Source organism: Vulpes vulpes, chromosome 1, assembly GCF_048418805.1.
Source record: "Vulpes vulpes isolate BD-2025 chromosome 1, VulVul3, whole genome shotgun sequence".
Taxonomy (NCBI): Eukaryota; Metazoa; Chordata; class Mammalia; order Carnivora; family Canidae; genus Vulpes; species Vulpes vulpes.
In genome coordinates this window covers 79,772,001-79,799,344 of record NC_132780.1, presented here as the reverse complement: position 1 = coordinate 79,799,344, position 27,344 = coordinate 79,772,001, and the positions used below count along the sequence as shown (strand labels likewise).

At 40.4% G+C, this 27,344-nt stretch overlaps 1 protein-coding gene across 10 annotated transcripts in view; it reads left to right on the top strand.

The window, feature by feature from the left end:
* The window catches only part of CCDC170 (coiled-coil domain containing 170), a 96,736-nt gene that overhangs the window by 55,285 nt on the left and 14,107 nt on the right, over nucleotides 1–27,344 (top strand). For 5 of the 10 annotated variants that reach the window (XM_072767804.1, XM_072767824.1, XM_072767785.1 and 2 more), the window contains 4 exons: nucleotides 5,621–5,938; nucleotides 13,727–13,927; nucleotides 20,331–20,504; nucleotides 23,087–23,329. In XM_072767804.1, coding sequence (XP_072623905.1) covers nucleotides 5,621–5,938; nucleotides 13,727–13,927; nucleotides 20,331–20,504; nucleotides 23,087–23,329 — 936 coding nt within the window. The remainder of the gene's footprint in view (nucleotides 1–5,620; nucleotides 5,939–13,726; nucleotides 13,928–20,330; nucleotides 20,505–23,086; nucleotides 23,330–27,344) is intronic. The other 5 variants (XM_072767839.1, XM_072767809.1, XM_072767830.1 and 2 more) reach the window with 3 other exon arrangements.

Sequence of the window (27,344 nt, the reverse complement as noted above, 5' to 3'; positions counted from 1 at the left end):
TTATTCATTCATGAGAGACACAGAGAGAGTGGGGGCAGAGACACAGGCAGAGGGAGAAGCAGGCTCCATGCAGGGAACCTGACGTGGGACCCGATCCCGGGTCTCCAGGATCAGGCCCTTGGCTGAAGGCAGCCCTAAACCTCTGAGCCACCTGGGCTGCCCTATTTCCTTTTCCTAGTTATGTACTTTTACTTAGGGATCCAAAGAAAAAATTATTTTAAGGGTACGGGCATATGGAAATAAGTTCCTGGAACTGAGGACTTACTAGGATAAATTACGAAAGGAATAGAAGATCTCTTTACTATCCTAGATTCAGGACATTGGAAGTGACCTTAAGGCCTTTTAGAATCTAGATCACATAACCCTGTATGTGAAATCAGAATCTTTAAAATGTTACTGTCTAGCTAATTTCCAGCCTTCCCTTGAACTCTTCCAGAGACAGGGAACTCACTACTGGACAAGGAGGTCTATATTCTCTCTATAGTTCTTCTTCTTTTTTAAATATTTATTTGAGAGAGAGAGAGAATGTGTGGGAGGGGCAAGAGGGAGAAGGAGAGAGAATCCCAGGCAGACTCTGCATGGAGCTAGGAGCCCAGATGCAGGGCTCGATCCCATGACTATAGATCATGACACGAGCCAAAATCAAGAACGGGCTGCTCAACCCACTGCAGCCCCCAGGTGCCTTGCCCCTCTCTGTGTAGTTCTAATTGTTTGACAGTTCTTCATTATAGCAAGTCAGGATCAGCATCCCTATAATTTACATCCTCATCCTGGTTCTTCCTTAATGAAACTTCATAGAATAAAATAAAATTTCTTTCTTATGGCTAACTTTAAAGCATTTGAAGACATTTATCATGGATTTCTAAGTCTTTTCTTTCGGTTAAACAGCCTGTATTTTTCAAACTTTGAACCTTCTTTCTTATCATCTGTGGGAGGTTGGGAAAATTCTAGCCTCTGGGTGAGGAATTAAAATGAAAATAAACACTAAAATAATATCTGCTCATATTATAAAACATTAAACTGTTATAAGACTCTGAAGTAAAATTTAAAACCCTCTCTGCTTCCACTTCTAGCCTTACTGGGGCATTCATGTCTTAGCTTCTGATAGTTACCACTGAGACTTTTAAAGGAATACATTTCTATTACTGATTCACCGACATGAGATAGTAGTTTTAGACTTTTTGCTACAGTGTCAGAGGAATTTAATGCCTCTTAGTTTTTTACTTTCCTCTACTTCCCTTTATTTTATTATTGTATTTACATTGTCAAGGTTTGTAATATTTATATTTTGTTCTATAATTATAATTGAGTCTTCCAAGATTTGCCTTAGGTTCATTCTATGCATTTAAAATAAATAAAAATAGTATTTTAGATAACACAATTACAATAAATATTTTTACTACAGCTTTAATGCTAGCATGTGATGCTGATCCATTCCATTTTGACAATGTCCCTCTTAAAATTTCCAGCTGGGAACTGTCCATGGTCCTCCAGGCACACTCTGACCAGTTCAGGGCAGACTGTTTTCAGTATGGTAGTGAAGCCCAGGAACTCATTGGCCTCATGTGCAGCCAAATTCGTTGTCAACTTGTGTTGTGTTTGTCAATAACAGGAATTTCAAATTTAAGTTGAATTCTTAGTATTTTCAAAGGTTGATGATGCTAGTGGGACAGCCTAAGGGGTGTATGTGTATGTGTGTATTCCTATCACATTTGACTCAGCACTTCATTTATTTTTGTTTTTTTATTTTTATTTTTTCACTTCATTTATTTTTAAAGATTTTGTTTATTTATTCATGAGAGACACATACAGAGAGAGGCAGAGACATAGGTAGAGGGTTATGCTCCCTGCGGGGAGCCCAATGTAGGACTTGATCACAGGACCCCGGGATCACGACCTGAGCCAAAGGCAAATGTTTAACCACTGAGCCACCCACGTGTCCCACATATCAGTGAATATTTGTGTAGTATCTAATTTTTGGCTGTATTTTAATGGAAGAGCTTTGCAAATATGTCATTTTCTACATTTAGTAATCCATCCTACAGATCTATTCTTGGACCACAGGGTATGTGCATATTCTATTTTGGTAGATGTTTATACCAGAATAACACCTATTCACACTCCCACTAACAATGTATTGAGCACCTATTTGGGGAGAATTTCTAAGTTTGTTTGTTAATTTTAACTGCAGTAGGTAAAAGTAATCAACTGGTTTTTAATTTTATAAAATTTGTCTAGGGTTGGATGAATTAAACTCAAGCTGGAGGTTTTCCACTGGATGATAATTAATCATGTATTTTTGAGAGGCAGTTTGATCTCAGGCATATCCAAATCCACATAATAGTTAGCACCATTAAAATAGGAAACGATTGCATTAAAAAACAAAACAAAACCTTTGAATGGTTTCATCACTTAATGGATTTTCGTTGGGAATTGATAAAGACATGCATTTAATTGGGAAGGTAAATTGAATGCCTTAATCATATTATTTACAACCGTTTTTGTTAAAAGTAATTGTGAAGGGGTCATTATTCATTTCTTGTATTTGGTAGGTCTAAAGCTAAAGACAAATGAAAAGTTAAAAAATTTTGTTTACCAGGTGATCCTTATCACTATCTCTATAAGGGCTGTCCTTTTTTGCAAATGTGATTTCCTATGTGGAGGTCAGCCCTGATTTTTGCTCCGAGGGAGCTACTTGTTTCTTATTCTGTGTGTCAGTGTGGTCTGACAACAGTCTTCAGGACCTGGCCAGTGATACTGATGTCACATTACTTGAGTGTATCCTTGAGGTAGCCATGCAACCAGATTCCACTCCAGCACTGTCTCTGCTAGCTCTGTGGGTAATTGCATTTGTAGTCTGAGGACATCTGTTTCCAGCAGATCGGCTTAGTGCTTCTAAATCCTGAATCACTTAATCAGAGCACTGAGGAAACAGCCATCCCTAAGGCCTTGTCAGTGGCTTCCAAGGCCTGTACTGCATGTGAGAAGCACCATACAGTTCATTGGGCTGAAACGTGCCCAGAAAAGAAGTCTGGCCTGCTGCCATGTGCCTTTGTATTTTATGCCCACACATGCATTTTCTGATTTTTAGCAGTCGTAAGGGTTTCTGCTTTGGATTTGTTAGGGAGTGTTATGTTTATTGGTCTCTGGGCGGAGCTGCCAGTTGATTAGTACACTCCAAACTGACAGTCTATAGTACTCAAATGAATGTTATATTTTTTTGTGTGTGTATTTTGAGGATCTTTTGTACTTAGTCAAAAATGTCACTCTCTGGGTCATGGAAACTTGTCTTTTGCATTAGGGGTCTTCTCTCCATAAAAGTAATAATATTCTAGAGCTTTCAGGGGATTAGTATTAATTTTCATCTTTATATCATTGAATTTGGAGTTTTCTAACCGCATGTTAGATGGTCGTTTCTAAGTGAAACACGGGCCTAATTTGTTATCATTAATACGGATCCTGGTTACTTGAATTGAGTAGCTATTGTATTACTCTCCGAAAAGAAATCTGTAAAGTGTTAAAATATTGTATTTGGAATAAAGTGTCCTTGACTCTACTTTGAGGGCCGTGATTTAATTAGCAGCAGTGGGGCTTCTCTGCAAAGAGGACTGGTATCGAAAGGGAATGGGGAAACTGGTTGCTGTTGCCAGGACTTGAGCAAAGCATTTCACAAAATAGGTTCCACAATTAGTTTAGCCATTACTTTTCTGAAGGCCAGGCTTCTCTAACTTACCTATCCACACTCGATGACTTTTATTTCGAATTGATGCCAGGGACTCCTTGATTTTAAAAAAGAAATCACCAGAAAAAAAGTAAGATATTCTCTTTTTATAAAATAAAAAGTAAAGAAGTAGCATTTTAAGGAACGTCTTTCTTGTCTCCAAGCTGTTGGTGGAGATAAATTCCTTTTAAAGTCCAGTTCTGGTGCAAAAGGGATGAGTGTATTTTAACTGGCAGCCTGAAATGTTACTGGCCTGTTTAAAGGTAGAATCTGTTATTCAAAGATATTTGACCCTAACATGCTCTTTTGAATAAAAAAAATACTTTTTTTTTTTTTTTTTTTTGCCAGTTAACTAGGCTACAATACTGTAGCAATGCTGGTTAACAAGTTACTTATTCTTACTTAATGTGAACTCATGTATTTTAAAAATTGATATCAACAAGTTTTTAAAAATTATTTTTAAATATTTTATTTACTTATTTGAGAGAGAGACAGAGAGAGCATTGAGAGAGAGAACAGGAGCAGAGGGAGGGGCAGAGGGAGAAGCAGACTCCCTGCTGAGCTGAGAGCCCAATGCAGGGCTTGATCCCCGGACCCTGGGAATCATGACCTGAGCCTAAGACAGATGCTTAACCGACTGAGCCACCCAGGTGCCCCTTTAAAATTACTTTTAAAGATGTCCCTTTTATGCCTCTTTTGACCATTCTAGATTATAGTAAATAGAAGTAGGTGCACAGGTAGCCTCCTTTATGCCTTTCATTTATTTTTGTGAACCTAACAATACACATTATATTCTTTCAATGTAATAATTCAATAATAATTCTTTCAAATTATTATTTTTGGTGTGGTACTTTATTTCCCTCTACTTTTAATTCTCCCACCCACCAAATGGCTGGATATTTCTATATCTTTTCTTTAGGTTCTATCAGTTTTATGAGACAAGGAGATACATAGTAAGTAAGTATTGAAAGAAAGATCTGATTCTCCTTTATGCACTGATGTTTTTATGAAAATGCCACCCTATTTATTACTTAGAATAGTGTTAAGGAGGCATCTTTCTTTAAACAATTTTTAGTGTGTAGGACTTTTAGTAGGTAGGACTCTAAGGGTTTATGGTTTATTCAGAATCAATTTCCATGTATATCAAGCTTTATTCTTTTTTTTTTAAGATTTTATTTATTTATTCACAAGAGACACACAGAGAGAGGCAGAGACATAGGCAGAGGGAAAAGCAGGCTTCCTGCAGGGAGCCCGATGCTGGACTTGATTCCTGGACCCCATGATCAGGATCTGAGCTGAAGGCAGACGCTCAACCACTGAGCCACCCAGGTGCCCTAGAACAGATAATTCTGTAAACATTTCTATCTGTGGATTGCCTCTACCAGCATGCTAGTCAGCAATTTGTTTTTATTAACTCTTTCTCAAGGTCCACACAGAAAAGGGTTATATGTCAGTTTCCTTCTTTTCCTAGCCGTGATTTTATATCCCTTCTCTTTCCTAGGCACCTAAGTTTACCTGACATAGCCTTTACAATTCAATAACTTTATGATGAGATGGTGGGGAACTTACAGTTAAACTGGGAATGTAGAGACGCCTGAGGGGCTCAGTTAAGCATCTGCCTTTGGCTCAGGTCATGATCTCAGGGATCTGGGCTTGAACCCCATATCAGGTTCTCTCCTCACTGGGGAGCCTACTTCTCCCTCTCCTCTGCCTGACACTCTGCCTACTTGTGCTCTCTTTCTCTCTGGCAAATAAATAAATAAAATTTTAAAAAGTAAACAATGTAATGAAGTTAATCCTTACTCCATGAAGTCTGTAAGCAAGGTAAATGAGAAGCAAATGCAGGTGTCCCTCAATGGTCGCTAACATTCCTGTCTTCACTATCTGTAACTGTTTCAGGACTTGCTCAGTGCTGTAGAGACAAAGGAAGCTCTTGAAATGGAAGTTAGGATCCTCCAAGAGAGGCTGCTTGCTGGCCAGCAGGTCTGGGATGCTTCAAAGCAGGAGCTGAACCTCTTGAAGAAAAGGTTTTGTGAGTTGGAGAAGAGTCTAGAGGCCAGCGTGGATGCGGCTGCGGCCTCGCGAAGCCAGTACTTCTCATTTAGGGAGAAAGTCGCAGCCCTGCTTAGAGGCAGCTGGGGCACGACTGGGCCAAAGGAGGATGCCATTTTGGAAAGGATCCGAGAAATAACCAGCCAAGAGGAAAGCAGGAAAAAGGCGAGTGGGAAAGGGCCACTTGTAAGATTCTTAAGGACAGTAATTTGCTGTAGCATTTAAATGTGGTTTTCATTATTTTTTTTTAAGATTTTATTTATTCATGAGAGAGAGAGAGAGAGAGAGAGAGAGAGAGAGAGGCAGAGACATAGGCAGTGGGAGAAGCAGGCTCCCTGTGGGGAGCCTGTTGCGGGACTTGATCCCAGGACTCTGGGATCAGGACTTGAGCCAAAGGCAGACGCTCAACCACTGAGCCACCCAGTGGTTTTTATTACTTTTAATTATATATCATATTTAGGGAGCCTAGAGAGTCACTTAAGTGACAGCTGACTACGGAGGAGGGTTCTGGAGTCAGAGCTACCTGTGCTGAATCCTGTCTCTACTGTACACTTGCTCATGCCAGGTGTGACATGGACAGGTTCCTAAGACGACTGCCCCTGAGATTCTGTATTCTAATCTACTGGACAGAGAAGGCTTTGGGGCCACACTCCTCATCTGAACCCCCTGGGGTGCAATGTGTTTTTGAATTTAAAATTTTTCAGGACCCAGAAAGGTAAAATAGTAACACAGAACACAAAACGCTCTTGCACGTTGCCCCTCGGTGGGGTCTGGGGCAGCACTCCATACTCAGCCACATTCATCGTTCTGCAGCCAAACCCGCGGCAACTCCATCACATGAATGTAGCGGGACTGAAGAGGTTCCTGTCATTTCGGGTCAGGCTTTGCTGCCAAATCCTTTATCAGAGAGTTATGAAAGAGCCATCAGTTTTCAGATGCATTTGAATTTTGGAATTGCAGATAAGATACTCATAGACCTGGAGGAGTACCTGTTTTGCTAGGTTATTGTTTATTGAAAATATTAAATTAAAAAAATTGTTAGGAAGTCCTTAACACACTGCCTGGCCAATAATGATGATAAATTTAACTCTTGCTGCCACTGCTTGTCCTCCTCTCTCTTCTCCTCTTTGTAATGGTGCCTGAACAGCCTTTTCAGGAAATTATTTAACATGTGGAGAAAGATGTTTTAATTCACGTATATGACTGAAGATTGTAGAATTTTGTTATCTCGTTTATACTATTAATAATGCTTCTTTACTGTATAGCTTTGCTTAGCAGAGTCAACTTCAGCCTGACTCTGCTTAAATGACCATCAAATCCAAATTATTGAAGTCCTAATTAATGAGTTTTTAAAGTAAATAATACCCAATTCAATAATACCAAAGTAAATTATACCCAATGGTATAATTCCATTGTGATCAATTTCTTCTGTGAGTTCATGCTGGTTTGAAGGAGAAATTGTTTTTTTTTTTTTTCTCTCTCTCTCTCTTTTGATGTTTCTAATATACCCAGAGCAACCACTCAGAGTTTGGGATTGCATTTGATAATTTTCTTTAATGATCAAATATTTTAAATTCTCTTTAAAAATTCTCTGAAATTTGGGGTGCCTGGGTGGCACAGTTGGTTAAATGTCCAGCTTTTGGTTTCGGCTCAGGTCGTGATCTCTGGATCATGAGATTTAGCCCTGCATGGGGCTCCCCACTCAGCGCAGAGTCTGCTTAAGTCTCACTTTCTCTCTCTCTCTCTCTCTCCCACCCCCCCGCCCCTCCCCTCATGTGTGCGCACATGCACATGCACATGCTCTCAAATAAATAAATCTTTAAAAAAATTTTTTCCGAAATTCATGTATATTCTTAGGAGCAACCCAAGTGACCCCTTGACTAGCAGTTGATGTACTTCAATCGCTAATGGTTCTTTACCATTTCGTTTTATTGCTTCCCTCTTCTGTTTTCCCAAAATTATTTTAATTTAGCATGTGAAACATGGCATAAAATTGTCAGCATGATGTATGTGTTTATTTTCTAAAGCAAAATGATGTAAATTGGTTAAGCTGGCTATGCCTCCCCCAGCCCCCCATAAAAATCAGAATGATTCAGAGTCTTTTTAGTGTCTTTGTGTGCCTTTTCTACCATGTAATTTTTTTCAATAGCTCTTCTCACTATTTAAAAGCCTGAAATCAAGCATATAGCTGAGGTCCTGTGTGACTCATCTTCAAGTGAAATCAGGAGAAAATGGATTTCGTATATTGTCTGAGAAATGTTTCTGCAGAATGGAAGCTCTACAGATGGATGAACCTGTTTGTTGAGGAGGCTGTGCACCCCTGCCAGCTGTCATGGTTAATCGCACACCCAGTGGTTGAGTAATGCCCATGGGAATGCCCAAGGCTGAGTTTAAGCTGGGCCTGGCAAATTCGTGGCTTCAGGTCAACTCCTACTTTCTGAACCTTGCTATTCTTGTTTACCTAGTTGCTACTCATTCTGATTCCCCTATGTTTGCAATTCTCAGAATTCGGACACCACCCAGACTTTTTCAGTCGTTTTTTTCTGGTTAGAGCAAAACCACATTCTCTTTTTAAAAGCTTTACTAGATCTTAGCACTATTGACATTTCAGGTTGGATGATCCTTTGTCAGGGTCCCATTCTGTACATTGTACGCTATTTAGCAGCATCTCTGGCATCTACCCACTAGGTATCAGTAGCACCACTTTTCCCCTCAATTTATGACAACCAAAGATATCTCCAGATAAATGTCCTCAGACAGTAGAATTGCCCCCACTTGGAAACCACTTTTCTCGAGGAATGCCCTACTGTTAGGTTCCTAGCAATTTTAAATGAGCATAGATGTTATTTAGCCTTGAAATTTCAGTACATTTTGTAACAGGTGTTTTTGAAATGATGATGTCTTGCACAATGACAGAAAGTTGCGACATTTTAGTGTGCAATTGAGGCAAACATTTTTGTCTTCCTTTTAGATATTTCCTAATTGGCTAATTCTCTGGATGAGAAATGATTATGTACAGAAAGTACATGGCCATGATTGATTTCTATGTCATTCCCTACGTTAAAGAATTCATACAAGCTCGCAAATGTTTACATGGCTCTTTTGTTCTTCTTTAGGCACACATAGGGCTTTATTTCCCCCACTGGAATGTTTCTTGGTCCAGTGGCTCTGTGGGAGCTCTAGGGACCCAGCCTGATGCCCTAAAGGACCAGAGATGTGTTCCACCTCCTCCCCCTGCTTCCCTCGTTTGTTCTGATCATTCTGCTATGTTCTTAATCCTTCAATACCAGCTTTGGTGGACTCCCACTGACATTTCATTGCTCCAATTTATTTTACGTGGTCACACCTGGCTACAGGAGCATCTGGGAGAGTGAAAAGGTAGAGATTTTGGCTCTCCTAGCATCTACAGTGTAGTAATTTCCTAGGATTGCCATAACAAAGTCCCACTTACTTGGTGGCTTACACAATAGAAGTGTATTGTCTCCCAGTTCTGGAGGCTACAATTCTAAAATCATGGTGTCAGCTGGATTGGTTCCTTCTGAGTCTGTGAGAGAGAATCTGTTCCAGGCCCCTTGCCTAGCTTCTGGTAGCCTCAGGTATCCTTGGCTTATGGGTGGCATTCTCTATCTTCACATTATTTCCCTTCTATTTGTGTGTGTCTCTGTGTCCAAATTTTTCCTTTTGTATAAGGACCCCAGTTGTATTGCATTAGGGCCCAGCCCTGTAAAGACTCTATTTCCAAATAAGGTCACATTCTGAGGTACTGGGGGATTTGAACATACCTTTTTTTTGGAGGACCCCATTTAATCTGTAATAAAAGTTGACATGCACAAAGATGAAGGGAGTAGGGATAGCATGTCAGTAGGGTTGGCCATATAAACTGATATGAAGGAAGGAGAATTTGATTGATGTTTTATTCCTGGGTTCTGACAACATATTTTATATATTTCCTAAGTAAAAATTATAGCTTGAATAATAAAAGAGTTTTATGTCTAAAAGGCACTGGTTCTTAAGTGACCCAAGTGGCTCTTCCCTCCATTTAGAATTCTTATGCTTCCATTTGGCTTAATTTTAGGATAAAAGTACCTTTCTCGTGAAATTGACAACTACTTGTCCTTGGGAAGTGAATTCTTTTAGGGCATTATGACTTGACTTCCAAAAACCAGTCTACTTGTTTTTTTTTTTTTTTTAAGATTTTATTTTTTCATGAGACACAGAGAGAGTGGCAGAGACAGGCAGAAGGAGAAGCAGGCTTCTCGCAGGGAGCCTGATACGGGACTTGATCCCCAGACTAGGATCACGCCCTTAGCTGAAGGCAAACACTCAACCCATGAGCCACCCAGGCATCCCAAGTCAGCTTGTTTTAGAAATGTGATTTACTTCAGTGTCTTTTTTGTTTTTTAAAAAATGAAGTATGTTTTCTTTATTATAATTCCCCTCCCTGCCTTACATCGCTAGTATTGAAATCCTTTACATATTTTGTCCCATGGAATATCAGGGATGTATTAACAGATGATACTGAGAAAAAGAAGAAAAATAAAAGGAAAGAAAGAAAAGGTTACTGTCCTTTGGAGTTCTTGGTGTGAAAAACACAACACAAAAACAATGCAACGTGTTTTGGCAAGACTTGTATGTTCACCCAGGCACTGATATTTGATGTTCCCAAGGACGAAGTCAGATTGGAATGTTAATTTATTTGAATAAATTTATGTAAATTTATCTCTGAAAAAAGATGCTGTGATATTACATGTACTGAGACCTAAATAAGCTTAGTGCTGGGATGCATAGCAAATGAAGAGCTTCTCAGCTGTTTGCTCTTCTCTGGACACCAGAATCTTGGCAGGGCAGTTTGTAGATTCTGCACTGTTCAGCCATCCCCATACTGGTGGTTTTAAAAGTTATACTCTGCTGAGTCTTCAGGTTTTGTGGAACACTCTTGGGTTCACACAGAGTGGGGATACAGGAGGAACCCTTTCATCTTTGATTTAGCACATTGTCCCTTATTTGTCACTGCTCATTTGTTTTTACTTGAAAAACAGGCTCTCTAGGCTGTAAATGGTTTGAGAAACCTGACATAGGACAATTCCTGAAGGGCCCCTTTAACTCCCTATGACAAAAGCATAGGATTGACTGAACCAGCATACTGGCATAGTAATGCTGATGATAAAAAGGGATGCAGTGCGTTGAACTTCAATTGGGTGTAAAATACTGTGCTACTCAAATGATCTAAATTATCATCTGATCAAAAAAAATTATAATCTGATCATCATGGCAAAGACACAGTTTCAGAGAGGTGATTTACTTGCTTCAGTTAACATGCTGGTGAGTAGTAGAGTGGGAAGGAACTCTAGACTGGGACTATCTGACTCCAGAGACACCATGCTGCAGTCTGGTCTCCATCGAGACATCTTTTTTCTTCAGGGTCATTACCACTTTCTTAGCCTAACTTCCTGCAGGTGCCTAACGGGTCATCTTCTTAATGGAGTTTTTACTGATCAGTTTCTATGATAGGCACTGCTTTCCTCAGGGAAGGTCCTTTGCGTGTGGATGGTGGTGCAGTGGTCACACGGTCCTCTGTCTCTCTAGCTGAGGCTCCCTGTGATACGAGAAGTATCTCCCTGTGATTCTCCCTGAGATTCTCCCTGAGATACGAGAAGTATTGAAGGACCTTCAGGTGGAAAGGCTCACTTCCTCCTCGTGGAATATGAAACCACATTTCCTACTGTGCAGAATCACGGGCCATACCTTGTGTAACATAACATCATTAAACAGTCCCCTGCACCCCAAGACAGTATCTTGGGAGTGTTTTTTGATGGCTGTTGTTTTGTAGGTTACTTTGTATATTGTACCAAGACAAGCACACCTTTCTCTTGCATTAAGATCATATCTGTTATTAGGAAGTGCGAACAGTAGGAAATACGACATGAGGGTTCTCTGAGGCTCATATTCTGTAATTAAATTTGAAATTTCCTTGGAGAATATAATTCCTTGGATGTGATGCTAACAGCTTGCCATCAAATATTTTATTTCAAGCCCCAACAGAAGTGTAGAATTAATTGAATTATAGGCCTGGGACCTTGAGAGCCATAGAAGCACAGGATTAGAGCATTTAGAGATCCAGTAGTATACCATTCCTGATTGGAGCACTTCAGTTCACTCCATAACACTGTTAACACATGGTTGGCCAGTTCCTACCATCTCTGGTGACTGGGAGTCCACTCGCTGACATGGGAAGATGCTTAAAATAATGAGGTAAACACAGACATAAAATTGCAAATATAGTATCTTAACTCTGTCTTAACAGTGCATAAACAAATTTAAATACTTTTTTTTTTTTTTTTTAGGGTGGGAGGGAAAGAGGAAAGGGAGACAGAGAATCTTCTTTTTTTTTTGAGACAGAGAATCTTAAGCATAGATCCTGTTTAAGATGTGGTATTGGATCTCACAACCCTGAGATCATGACCTGAGCTGAAATCAAGTCAGATACTTAACCAACTGAACCACCCAGGCACCCTATTTGAAAACATTAATAGTTGTTGCTTCTGGGTGGAGATTATTATTTTTTTATTTATAGTTTTTTTATCCTTAATGATAGTGGGCATGTATTACTTTGTAATTATGGGGACCAGGAGATATTCTTCCTTATATTGAAGTGGAATCATTTCTCTGATTTCTGTCTGTTGGTCCTTAACTTAAGCTCTGAGGGCAACTCAGAACAAACCTTATTGTTCTTCCATATAATAGCCTTTCAAAATATTTGAGGATGGTTTGAGTGTTTTCTTGCTTTTAAAAATGGTTACTGATAGGGTGCCTGGCTGACTTAGTTGGGAGAGTGTGCAGGTCTTGGTATCAGGGTCATGAGTTTAAGCCCCACATTGGACATGGAGCTTACTTAAAAAAGAAAAATGGTTACTGATAGGTAATCAGAATTTTTTTGAAACTGAAATTGTAAACCTGAAACCATCAAAATATTTCAATTTTTGTAAGAATGGTCCTGAGTATTATGTAAATATCTACTTTTTTTCTTTTCCTCTTTTGAAACAAACCATCAGAACAAAACAAATTTTATCACCCTAAACTGGTGTTTTTATTGAATTCAGTGTTTCATAAAAACTGGATTTGGTAGAATCAATTCTCATGAGTATTCTCAGAGTGTACCTGAGATCTTTGGTAAACTAATGTTCTTCATTAAGGGAAGATGAGTACAAAAGAGAAACTTCAGGAAAAGGTGGAAGCATTGGGCAAGTTAGGGGTGTGTGAAGAGGATTGGGACTTTTAATGGAGAAACTGTGATTTCATTTTGTAGGAAAGGAGGTAGTAATAAGATTCTCCTGCCTTCTTGTATGTAGAGTCGCTGTATTAAATTTGACCTTTCAAGTGCTAAAGTGATAATATCACTACATAAATACGCAGCTCAGAGGTAGCACCACTGAAGTTTGGTGCGTGAATAACCAATATTTAATGGAAATTGAAAAGGCTTGAAAAATATCTTTATGCATTTGAATTCCTGATAAGTTTACTATCAGAATGAACTCACTGTATAACCTTTAATACAGTATATATGGTGGAAGATTTTTTTCTGGAGAATGACACTTACATGGGTTTAAAAGCACTTTCTGTCTGAACTTCTTATTCTAGCTAAGCTTTGAAACTCTTAAATTAATGGCAGTTTAGGAGTAAGTAAATATTATCCATAAATATTTATCGAGTAACCTATTTAAGAATTATATAAAAATCAAAAATACCAATAAAATATTTTGTTAGATAATGAATGCAGATTTCTTTTAAGGAGAGGCAAATACAGCTATCACATTACCTGTTTTTTATTAAAATTTTACAAAGAATCTGGAAGTTGGTGTTATAAATAGTTATGTTGCTTGGTCTGAGCACTAGATTTTAACACTTTGTTGCATCTAAAACAAGGCTTATCCTTGTCTGTTTCTTTGTTTCCAGATGGTCTCCCAGCTTGAAGCCCGAATATCTGAGCTTGTTGAACAGTTGGGAAAGGAGTCTGGGTTTCACCAGAAAGCTCTACAGAGAGCCCAGAAAGCAGAAAACAAGTTGGAGGTTCTTCAGGGTCAGCTGACACACCTGGAGGGAGAGCTGGTTTCTGGAGATGTTTTGCGAGATAACTTGAATTTTGAGAAACAAAAAGTAATAACCTGAGGGTACATCCATGGGTAGAAAACATCTGTTGCATTGTAAAATTTTACCTGAAAATATTCTAAATTTATAGTACTTTAGTAGAATGGTTACATCTGAGTAATGAGTAAATGTCAAGGAACAACAGATATTGTCTTGGGGTGTCTTCCTATTATTGGGTCTTTCTTGAGTCAAAATAATCCAGTTAAAACCCAGCAGATATTTGTTGCTTATTCTATATGAGACCCTGAAGGTCTGAGGGCTGATGTATGAATAACACAGAGTTCTTGATCATGAAAGGCTCATAATTCAATAGAGACAGACCTATTAGTAGTTTGCTGTGGCTATAAAGCTGTATGTGTTATAAGATGTATTGATTGATGAAATGCTATCGGAACTCAGTGAAGGGATTGAATACTTCTGGATAAGAGGAAGATTTTTACAGGAGAGAGAATAATGAAGTTCATCTTTGAAGAAGTAGGATTTTAGTAGGGGGAGGGAGCAGATTCTGAAGGGCAAATTGTTTGACAAAGGAATGAAAGCCTGTAGGTGCATAGTACAGTCAGTCCAGAGCGATTGTTCTAGTTTGGCTGCAGCACAGCACTCTTCATGGGGCTGTGGCAGGAGAGAAGGCAAGAGTGGTTTGGATTATGAAGATTCTTTATTCTCTGCTTTGTAAGTGACTTTGAGCATTGTGATGTTTTAGAAAGTTGGCGTGATGTCACTGTGAGGCTGAAAGTGCAAACTTTCAGACTCAGAAATGCTAATGGTGCAAACCCAGTGGGTGAGAAGGAGGGGAGAATGAGAAGAGGAGGGATCCCCATGTATTTGACCATGGGAAGATATTCTGTGGCCTTCAAGAGGCAGTTCTAGGGATAGAAGGAGAGGGAGGAACAGACAGCTTGCTGAGCAGGGAGCCCTACTGGACTCAGGGCTCAAGACCTGAGCTGAAGGCAGACATGTAACCGACTGAGCCACCCAGGCATACCTGTAGAAGTAGATTCTTATGAAGTCTGGTGACCAGAGAAAAAGAGGCATTAGCAGGAGGACCAAAGAAAGATTTTATTGGATGGAACAGGAAGGTACATATTTGTGGGTCACAGGAGTCTGCAGGGGAAGAAAAAGACAAATGAGATTTCATTTGGCATGAAAAGTGCTCTTAGGTTAAAAAATTTGTACTCTGGAAACTCATTCATTCTCATTTTTGTGTACTTAAAAAAGTTGAGGAAGCATCATGCCTGCATTGAGGGTTGGGCAAAGACACAACACATATACCTTATACGAGGCAAAAATGCGTAAGGAGTCTGTAGAAAATCCTAGTCTCAGTGGATGAGACAGGTAATTGAGGACATAATAATTAATTGATGGAGATAGGCATACAATTCAACAGGAGCTTGGATAAAGTTTCCTATTTGTGTGTGTGATGAAGTAAGCCCTCTTCACACAGGAGGCAGCATTCACGAGAGGCTATATTTTTTATTTTATTTTTTAAAATATTTTATTTATTTATTCATGAGAAACACAGAGCGAGAGTCAGAGACATAGGCAGAGGGAGAAGCAGGCTTCCCATAGGGAGCCTGATGCAGGACTTGATTCTGGATCCCAGGATCATGACCTGAGCGGAAGACAGCCACCCAACTGCTGAGCCACCCAGGCGTCCCTCACGAGAGGCTTTAAAGAAGGAGTAGGACTTGGTCAGGCAGAAGAGGTAGGGAAGAGGTTCAAGGTACAGGGAACAGTAGGAGGGATAAAGGAACAGAGGGGTGACAGGGTGCTTGGGAGATTGAACACGATACATGGTGAGGCCAGAGGCATGAGGTAGCTCTAGAGGCCTGAGGTATGGAGGGATAACGGATATGGAAGGCTAATTAATTACCCAAGGCTTTATCCTATGAGTGATGAGATGCCATAGAAAGTTTTTGAGTAAAAGAAAGGTTTCTCTGAAGGCAGACAGGCTCTGAGGGTCTAGAGACTAAAGGTAGGGAGCCCAGCTGGGGGATTCTTAGAACTGCAGAATAGAAGATAATAACTATTTGGACCAAATAGTGGTTTTATGAATGAAGGAGTAGATTTGAGAACTTTGGGAGGATGAAGGCTACCTGAAAAAGGTGTGTTGGTTAAAATATTGAGTTTGAAAGGACACGTTGCATCTGAATACAATATGTTAAACTGGAAGAAGTCTGACTGATGGACTGTCCACCTAGATGTTCCATGAACACCTTGCACTAAACATTTTCCAAATGGAAGTGATCACTTCTCCACAAATTTGTCCCCTCCTGCCTCAGTGATGATGAGGTAATCTGCCTCCAGGTGCTGGAGCTGACAGCCATGACAGCCACAGTCATCCTTAGTGCTTTCCTCTTTTTAACCAATTCCTAAACACTATAAATTTCTTCTTAATGTATCTCACATACTCCCTCACCCCCTACTGTATATTTATACACTGTGTATTTGCAGTGCTTTGATTCCAAGCATTATGATCACTTCCATGGGCTACAGAAACAACCTTCTAACAGCTCCCCACTGCTGCTGGGGAGGGCTCAATAAGATGTATGTCTCGTCTTAAATTTCTCCATCTTAAAACTGGCCAGGGGCTCTCTGTGGTTCTCAGGTTCAGCTACAGATTCCTTCTTTCCATGGCTGAGCATTCTGTGACCTGACCAGTTTGCCTCTTCAGGCTGCCCATCACCTGCCATCTCTCCAGCCCACGATGGCAAACTCAAGGCCTCTGAGAATCATTGGGGCCCCACAAGGGTGTGTGGTGATTGAGTCCAAAGATATCCACATTCAAATTTGTAAAAATACTTTCCTGGCCAAAAAAAAAAAAAAAAAAAAAAAAAGAGAGAGCCCCTGTAGAATTACAAATTGCATGTTGCTATTCTTTCTGAGAAAATGTCCTTCTTATTTTCTTCAACTGTGGCTGTCCCTTGATGATGTGGCTCCAGTATCACTTCCTCTGGGAGTCCTGTAGAGACTTGGTTCTCCTTTGGGACGCTTGGGTGGCTCAGTGGTTGAGCGTCTGCCTTCAGTCCAGAGTGTGATCCTAGAGTCCCTGGATCGAGTTCTGCATCTGGCTCCCTGCATGGAGCCTACTCTGTCTGCCTATGTCTCTGTGTCTCTCATGAATAAATAAATAAAATCTTTTTTTTTAAAGATTTATTTATTTATTTATGAAACACACACACACACACACACACAGAGAGAGAGAGAGAGAGAGGCAGAGACACAGGCAGAGGGAGAAGCAGGCTCCATGCCAGGAGCCGGATGGGGGACTCGATCCCGTGACTCCAAAGGCAGGCGCCAAACCGCTGAGCCACCTAGGGATCCCCAATAAATAAAATCTTAAAAAAAAAAAAAAGAGAGAGAGTCTTGGTTCTCCTTCAGGCAACAAACACCTATGTCTATCACAGCACTTTGCCAACTTAAGTCTTCAGTTTCCTTTATAAGATTTATTTATTTATTTATGAAGGGGGGAGATTGTGAGCATGTGTGTTCGGGGGGAGACGCAGAAGAAGAGGGAGAGAGGGGGTCTTGAGCAGACTCTGTGCTCAGCGTGAAGCCTGTGGTGGGACACAGTTTCACAACCCTGAGATCACCATGGAGTGGAAGCCAAGAGTCAGACACTTAACTGACTGAGCCACTCAGGCCCTCCCCCACATCTTGTATTCAGTTTTTAATTGTTTTTCTCTAGTCAACTCCAAGATTCTTGAGGCCAGGAGAAATATTTGTTTTCTAAGTTTCTCCAGCACTAAGGGGGAAGGGTCAATAAATAGTATTTAAATTATGAAGAAACAGGGCAGCCCTGGTGGCCCAGCGGTTTAGCACCACCTTTGGCCCGGGGTGTGATCCTGGAGACCTGGGATCGAATCCCGTGTCGGGCTCCCTGCATGGAGCCTGCTTCTCCCTCTGCCTGTGTCTCTGTATCTCTCTGTGCTGTCATGAATAAATAAATAAAAATAAATAAATTATGAAGAAACATAATAAAAGGCAGGAATTTTAGGTAGATTGATGTCTCTTTCCTGTTTTTTTCATAGAAATGACTCATTAATTTTAATTGAGATTGTGTCAAAAGAACTCTCAGTTATGAAAGCAAATTATGTAAACAGATTCCATCCTGGTGAGTAGTCTGTAGATAACTGTAAACTGAAAAAGCTAAGTTGTACAGAGTTTAGATTTAGATACAGGTGATTGAAGTTCACACTGAATAGAATATATTTATCCAAATCTGTGACTCAAAGAAACAAGATGTACAGTAAATCCTTCTAGTAACCCTAGCTTTCTAGGCACAGCCAAGATCCTTGAAATAGGATCTTGTTCTGTGGGGTGTTGGCTTGGACCTTTCTTTATCATTTTTTGCCTCTTATAGATCCTTGGATGCTAAGTGGATGGGTCACATATAGACATAGCAAAAAAGGCTTTATACCTCCACGTGAAAGGTACTGATTCTATTTTATTTATAAAACAAACAATAGTAGTTATTTTCCTTTCATTCATACGTATTAGAAATGAGTAATTCCAAGGGCACCTGGGTGGCTCAGTCTGCTAAGCATCTGATTCTTGCTTTCAGTTCAGGTCATGATCTCAGGGTCATGAGTTGGAGCCCTGCATTGGGCTCTGCACTGGATATGGAGCCTGCTTAGGTTTCTGTCTCTCCCCCTCTCTCTGCCCCCACCTCAACTTATATATGGGCTCTCTCCCTCTCTTAAGGAAAAAAAAAGAAAATAAATGAGTAATTCCAAGGGGAGAGCTAAGAGCATTAAGAAGTAATAAACTGATAACGTGGAAACAAAAGCAACCTGTGGTCTTGTAGCACAACACAGGAGCCCATGGTCTTATAACACAACACAGTAACCTGCATCTGGTAGCATAGAAAATAAACAATATCTGCCATGGCTGTGCCTCTCGAAGAAGAGATTAAATTTTAAATATGCCATTCAGCAAAATTTGAAAATGCAATTTCATCTTGATGCCTAAAAGTATAGATAGTTCTGGGCTTCACACTGGCATGCTTTAGTCATCAAGAAATTATACTTATTTAAACCTATAAATGCCTCAAAAATGCCAGATAGATGAGGATTTACTGCAATGAGAAGAAAGCTCAAAGAACCCAAATCATGAAGTGATGATACAGAAAACTCATTGATTGGTTCACTCATCCAGTAAGCACTTAAGAAGCATTACTCTGTCTGATATGGCCAGATAAACCACAGAAATCAAATGGAGGACCCAAAAAATACTGGTTTGAAGGGATATGTGCACTCTGGTGTTTATAGCAGCGCTATCAACAATACCCAAAATACGGAAAGAGCCCAAATGTCCAATGACTAGTGAGTGGGTAAAGAAGATGTGGGGAGGGGTGTGTGTGTGTGTGTGTGTGTGTGTGTGTGTGTGTAGATAATTAAACATGGATGGAACTAGAGAGTATTATGCAAATAAGTCAGAAAAGACAAATACCAAATGATTTCACTCATATGTGGAATTTAAGAAACAAATGAACATAAGGCGGGGGGGAAGAGAGGCAAACCATCAAACAGGCTCTTAATTATAGAAAACAAACTGAGGACTGCTGGAAGGGAGATGGTTGAGGGTGGGCTAGATGGGTGATGGGCATTACAGAGGGCACTTGTGATGAGCACTGGGTGCTGTATGTAAGTGATGAATCACTAAAGCTTACACCTGAAACTAATATTACACTATATGTTAACTAGCGATTTAAAGAAAAACTTGGAAGAAGAAAAAAGGAAATCAAGTGGATAAAGATCCTAGAACAGTTTTGTAATGCTAACCTATTAAAATATGAACCTAGACTTTCTCAATACAGCTCTATTTTATGGTGGTGTTCCTTAAAGTGTGATACATTAAAGATTCTTAAAGACATTTTCTTTGGTATAGGATTTTAACTTAAAAAAGCAAAAATGTTGTCCACGTGTGTTTTTATGGAGAGCTTTGATTTTGGAGTGATCTGTAGAACCCAAGGAAAGTACAGTGGTGACTGTTGTCATTTTTTTTTCACATTTGAGGCCAGAGTCCACTTAGGTGAGAAAAATTGCCTTGGAAGATTTGTGGGTGAGTAGATCCCAGGGGCTGGATTAACCTGGAAGAGGCATAGTGACAGCAGCAAGTAGCCTAAACAGAGATGTGTAGATGTAGTCAGGGCAGTGCCAGAAGAGTGTGTAATATTAGCTTGAACATCAAGATTGCCGACTAGGAGAGTCAAGCGAATTTGGACAAGAAGCAGGACATGGAAGTGGCAGGATGTTGAGGCTTTCATTACCAAACACTAGGGTCAGGAGCTAAGCTACGGGCTGGGTTTAATGAGACCAGTCTGTAAGCTTCAGATGAAGAGAAGGATGCTGTGAGATCACCAGTTAACTTTGTTTTTGTGTCTCATTTTTATTTTTGTTCTTGGGTTTAGTATCTTAAGTTTCTGGATCAGCTCTCAGAGAAAATGAAACTGGACCAGATGGCTGCTGAACTTGGCTTTGACATGCGTCTGGATGTAGTTTTAGCTCGCACGGAGCAGCTGGTCCGTCTTGAGAGCAATGCAGTCATTGAAAACAAGACACTTGCCTACAATTTACAGAGAAAGGTAGGGGATATTGAAACTTGCTAGTGTTGATAGAAGGAATTGCTGAGAGACTTAAATATTGAGAAATAATTTACTCCTTCATATTTGCCACTGTAGTTCGGAAACATGCAAATATGTATTTAGAATTAGAGTCTCTGTTCAAGTGTGAGGGATGGTAAGTATATCACCTAAGGTTATATTTGACTATGAGTAATAGAGACCCCAAATAAAAGTGACTTAAATGACTAGAAGTGGTCCCTTCCCCCACTTCACATAAATTTCTGGAGGTAGGCCTCAGGGTGAGTGCGGTAGGTCTGCTCTGTAAAGTCGTCAAGGGGTTAGGTTGATGCCAGCTCCTTAACCTCTCATCCCTAGGGTGGTCCCCATCCTTATGGTTCAGAATGGTACCTAGAACCATCATGTCTGTGTTCCAGACAGAAGTTTGGAGAAGGGATGAAGAACAGGATGCGAAAGCATGTGTGAGCTGTCTTTTGACGGAGCCTTCCAAAGTTTGCTATGTGAACTTGTATTTATATTCCGCAGTTCCGAAGGCTGAAACTAACTGCAAGGGAAGCTGGAAACTGTCGTCTTTACTCTGGGTAGCCACCTGCCTAGCTAAGAGACTCACTGTTTCTGTTGTTAAGAGGGATGAGGAGAACTGGGGAACATGTAGCAGTTTCCATTTGGATAAACCCTCTTGCTTTGGATAGTAAAGCAAGAAGAGCTTATTTTCCACTCACCCAAAAGAAGAGTTAGAAACAGTTTAGATGAAAGAAATGAATGAGTAGATGAAAAGGATAAAAATATAATTATTGGTTATATAATTATTGGCATTGGTGAAAGAAAGAGCAAAACACAGATGTGTTCTTATAATAGTTCTTAGGAGAAAATTCTATGGTGGAATTATAGTGTACAGGCTGTGTAATGAGTCACATCTGGGACCCCAGTTTGGTTCCACCAAGCTGTGTGACCTTGGGCAAATTATATACCTCTCTGTCTCCTCATATTTAAGATAGTGATAATGTCTTCCTTGTGAGGTTGTTCGTTTTTAATAAAATACATTTTTAAACTCTTGGCTTATAGGTTGTACTCTATTCACATTTGACCTACTCTCCATTTATTAGATTTTTAGGAATATTTTATAAAAGAAAGTAGATTACCCCATTACCACCAGAGACATTGAATTGAGCTACAGTTCTTTCAGTTCTCAGATCATTGATTTCTTCCTTGATATCCAACACTGTTCTTTAAGTATTATATAATTATTAAAATTACCAGTGTACAGAACTTATCAGTACAATTTTGCAGGCGAGTGGAATTTGACGCGAAGAAGCTCAAGGAAGGGCACTTGGTTAGAGAAACATGAAAAGGGCTTTGTTGAAGATGGATCTGGGTATAGACCATGCTGTCGTGGTTAGACAAGATCTATAAGCCTGTGTTTCAGTCTGCCCTGCACATCTCTGAACACTTTACAAGTGTGCAGAGTATATAATTAGGGAAAATGCGACAGTCTTATGCTCTAACATTCTAGATTCCAAAGCTTGATGTATGCAACAGATGAAAGAGCTTTCTGCATTTAATATTCTACTCACTAATTGTGTTATTTGAAGCCTAAGAGGGTTTTTTCCACCCTTAGAGTCCATAATCTTTTTCTAAAAACCACTATAATTTCCTTCATCAAGTTTGAGTGTGAATGATAAGTGCTGTTTGAAAAACTTGTTCTCTGCTTGGTTTGTGGATGATACAGGCCAGGCATATAATAAACACCAATGAACTAAAACCTTATTGAAGTCCCTTCTATTTCAGAGTTTTTAAACATGAAACAAAGCTTTCTTTAAATTCTCCCTGGTATTATTTACTTTACAGATATATCAACTCTCATTTTGGTGTCACTCGGTCTGGACCTAAGGGATTGAAATTAGTCTAGGTTTTTGGTATTAACCTGCACTCTCTCTTCTTTTAAAAAGACTAGTGTAAAAAAAAAAAAAAAAAAAAGACTAGTGTGAGTGTAGTTGCCATGGGGTGGTGGAGAGGATTTTGTCTCTCTACCCTATTCTGATCTTTAGTAGTTTTATTTTATTTTATTTTTTTTAAATTTTTTTTTTAGTAGGTTTAAAAGTAATTTTACATGTCTGTTATGATGTACGTAGTGTTGGAAGGAATCACATGTTGAAAGCTTACTTTTTTGTGCATTCTGTGGCTCTTTTGTCTCATCCTTTCCAGCTACAAAATTAATTCTTGGAAAAATAATTAAAAATGCAACCAGGAAAAGGAATCTAATAGCCTTTTTTGATGGTTTACCAATTAGTCTGATTAAAATGTAGATAAAGATCAGCATTATCTGAGTGATTCATTTATATTTACTGTTCAGTTATTATTTTTTAAAAAAAAGATTTTATTTATTTCAGTGAGAGAGAGGGAGAGCGCATGAGCAGGGGGATGGGCAGAGGGAGAGGGAGAAACACACTCCCCACTGAGCAGGGCTTAATCCCAGGACCCCAGGATCATGACCTGAGCTGAAGATAGATGCTTAACTGACTGAGCCACCCAAGTTCCCCTGTTCAATGATTATTTTTTAAAAAACGCTGTTTATATCAAATCAGCTTAGGACTCAGAAAGAAAGACTGGAGAGCAAAGAACTGCATATGAGCCTCCTGCGGCAGAAAATCGCCCAGCTGGAGGGGGAAAAGCAGGTGCGTTCGGCCCTAGCAGTGGAGAGAGATGAAGCCAGTCTCACCCTAAGAAAGTTGCAGAAGAAGGTGGAGAGGCTGCAGAAGGAACTGAGTGTGTGTCGAGAAGCGAACACGGAGCTCAAAGCCAAGCTGGCTGACACCAGTGAGCTTAAGGCAAGTGCTCAGCTTCCTTCCCTTATTGCTTTTTGCAAGTTACTCTTTTAGTTTATGTGAAAGAGCAGCAGTCTTACAACAACCAGAAGAGAAAAAGGGACAAAATCTTCCTCTGATTTTCTAGAGTTGTGGGGGAAATGCAAAAGCTACACAAATCAGCAAATTATTATTATTATTAAGATTTTATTTATTTGAGAGAGAGACAGCACTAGTGGAGGAGAGAGGAGAGGGAGAAGCAGGCTCCCTCCTGAGCAGGAAGTCAGATGTGGGGCTTGATCCCAGGACCCTGAGATCGTGACCTGAGCTGAAGGCAGACGCTCAAAAGACTGAGCCACCCAGGTGCCCACAAATCAGCATATGAGATCAACTGAGTGTCTCAAATGAAGCCATAGTTGCTACGTGAAAAAAAGGGTGATGCAGGTGGAGGGAATGAAGACATTTACTGTGATGAGCACTGAGTAAGCTATGAGAGTGTGGAGTCACTGTCTTATCACCTGAAAGGAATATAACACTGCATATTTGCTGTACTGGAATTAAAAGAAAAAGAAAATGTTAAAAGGGGGTGATATTAAGTACAGAAAATATAAACGTTTCTTCCTAATGTGGGTAACTGATATTTGGAATCATGTAGGGAGTTATGTAGAAATTTGCTCAGGAAGAAATGAGCAAATGAGCATACCTCTTTACTGAGAAGTCAGCCAGATAACAGTGTTTCATGAGCTCCATGCGATGACTTGCACCATGAAGTGAAGCTGGTACCCAGGTCAGGACAGTGTGCTTCCTGGATTTGAAGTGTTCAACTCTTTTTTTTATTTTTATTTTTAATTTTTTTTAAGTGTTCAACTCTTAATCACTATGGATAAGAAAGGCATTAAAACTTAAAAGAATTTTTAGGGGATCCCTGGGTGGCTCAGCGGTTTAGCGCCTGCCTTCGGCCCAGGTCATGATCCTGGAGACCCGGGATCAAGTCCTATGTCAGGCTCCCTGCGTGGAGCCTGCTTCTCCCTCTGCCTGTGTCTCTGCCTCACTCTCTCTATCTCCATCTCTCATGAATAAATAAATAAAATCTTTAAAAAAAACTTAAAAGAATTTTTAAAAAAGATTTTATTTATTAATTCATGAGAGACACACAGAGAAAGACAGAGACATAGGCAGAGAGAGAAGCAGGGTCCCTGTAGGGAGCCTGATGTGGGACTCAATCCCAGAACCCTGGGATCACGCCATGAGCCAAAGGCAGATGCTCAACCACTGAACCATCCAGGTGTCCCAAAAACTTAAAAGAATTTAACCAAAATCTTGAAATGTCCTGTATGCATGCCACTGGAAAGAATGTGTTACTTCTTATGCACATATCCTTTCTGGCTGATGTGCGTGTTGTGAGTACAGATGCGAAAAATGTCCTGGTTCTTTGCAGATGAGTGCTCTGTACTGGACTTTTGGAATGTTTCTGAATCAGGAAACAGACTAGTAGGGAAAGGGAATCTGTTTTTTTTTTTTTTTAAGATTTTATTTATTTATTCACAAGAGACACAGAGGCAGAGACATAGGCAGAGGGAGAAGCAGGCTCCACGCAGGGAGCCTGACGTGGGACTTGATCCTGGGTCTCCAGGATCACACCCTGGGCTGAAGGAGGCGCTAAACCACTGAGCCACCAGGGCTGCCCGGGAATCTGGTATTAAGTTAGCACTTAAATATGTGTGGTGGGGACATTATTTTAGGGAATATTTCCTTTTGTATTTTTTTCTCCTGAATCATTAGCTCTTTTCCTCTGAAACCGTTCTAAGTTGAGGCTTATTTCCCTAGAGAAAAAAGGGCAGACATAGGCCAGGGGAGGGAACAGAATTAAAAATAAGGAAAGCAAGAAGCAAGGAAAAGCAAGCATCTGATGGGGTGCAAAAGCTGGCGAGCAAATATCAGGGTAAATGTCTTCCACACCCTCTCACCCCTTGAGACTGATCTTTGCAGTGGGGGTGGGGGAGGGTGGTGGTGTGCTGGGGAGTCAGCAAGCCACCCCTCCCAGCAAGGTCTGGAAGGGGCTGCAGGAGGTGTTGAGGCAGCATCTGTGTTGTAAAGCCAGGTTTTCAAATGTCCTACAGTGGATACAGAGTGTTTCTAGGTGGTGCATGATGGGGCATAATATAATGTTCCGTCCTTAAATGATAAATGGGTTTCCTTTAATTTTTTTCTTCTAATTCTTCCATTGTCAAGGAGAAAATCTTAATTAGAAGTTATTGTGTCTTTACTATTACTATTGCTATACCACTGGCCTTGGGCCTAGGAAGAATCTGTTATGCTTCCTCGTGGTGAAGGAAAGATAAGAACAGTTCCCATAATTGGTGTTAAATATGCAGGTAGCAAAACACAGACTAGAAGCATAAACAAAGTGAACTTAGATTTGAAAACAGGGAAGTAAATTCAGCCATAAAGGAAGGGACATGTTTCACTGTAACCATATGTCTGTGGAATAGTTCAAATTCTTCAAAGAAATCTGTGACAGGAAGAAAGGGCAAATAGCACTGTGGATTTTCATACACTGAGCTGCAGAACTCCACAAAGCCCAAGGAGAAGGGAGTGACATGGAACAGTCTGAGTGATTGCTAAGGATAACTAAGCAGTGGTGGTGGGCGGCACTAGCACTTCCCAGAGGAAGGGCCTGAGTGAGGATTTCCTAATAAGACTACACTGTGGGGCACCTGGGTGGCTCAGTGGTTGAGCATCTTTTGGCTCAGGTCCTAATCCCGGGGTCATGGGATTGAGTCCCCCATCAGGCTCTTCTGCAGGGAGCCTGCTTCTCTCTCTGCCTATGTCTCTACCTCTCTCTGTGTGTCTCATGAATAAATAAATAAAATCTTAAAAAAAAAAAAGACCACACTGTGTTTCTGAAACAAGGTGAGGTGGTTCTGGAAGGTACAGTATGAGCTGCCTGGTTTCTTATCCCAAGCTACCTCCACCCTATAGCTAGGGACATCTGGCCCTACCAACAAATTTTTCCCTTCTTATGTACTGTGGTTTTCTGTCCTCAGGAGAAATTAAGAAGCTTAATTGAAAAAGTCAGGGTTGACTCAACCTCGCTGTGTATTTTACTGCTAACCTAGGTTGTGAAATCTGCATCGCTTCCGTGGCTGAGCATCTATTCTCCATAATTGGGTGGCTGTTGTGTTCTTTCTACTCCGCCCATCCCCTTATAATCAGAGAGAACCTTGCTTCCCTTGATACGAGAGGCCTGCCTTGCTTTTGCCAGTTGCTAAGAATGGAGATTCCGTCTCTGGATGAAGTGGGTTGGGCCCAAGAAGGGCTGTCAGGACTCCGTGACATTACCTTGCAGTTCCAGCTCACTTTCCGCATGTTTCTAGATACTGGAAAGCTAAAATAGAATCATATGGTGAATGAAGATACTATAAAAGCTGGTACAAACATTAGTTGCCATTATAGCTAATTTTACAACTGCCGAGGGTGGCAGTTGTACTGTGGGGTTGGAGGAGCCCTTAGAATTGCCACAGTTGAGGAGCCTGAGTAAGATTGGCCTGCGTGGAGTGTAGCAGCCCACAGTTCAGCCACTAAGGAGGTAATGACAGAACAAAAGATTCCCCCCAGGTGACACCCAGGAACCAGGCCCAGCATCTGCTGGGGGAGAGTGGATAGAGTGGTTTTAGAAGTGGGGCAGCTCTTGGTGAATGGCAGTGCTGGGAACCCTTAGTCAAGACAGCCCCATAAACTGGAAGTGGTGTTGGGGAGAGAGTAGCCCACACTTTCTTCTGTAACAGAAGAAGGGAAACAGCTAGTGGGAATTGAGCCCTGTATCTCTCAAATATGTTCCTGTTTGGTCCCAACAACATCTGCTGCACATCTGTATCATATTTTGCCTGGATTACTGTAATTATGTACAAGTGGTCTTTCCACTTAACCTTTCACAAGCAAACTTGATTCTTGTAATTAAATTTTGCTCTTTGGGTGATGTGATTACACAACATGTAGTTCTATTGACAGTGTCAGGCTTAACAATTTCTTATGCCAG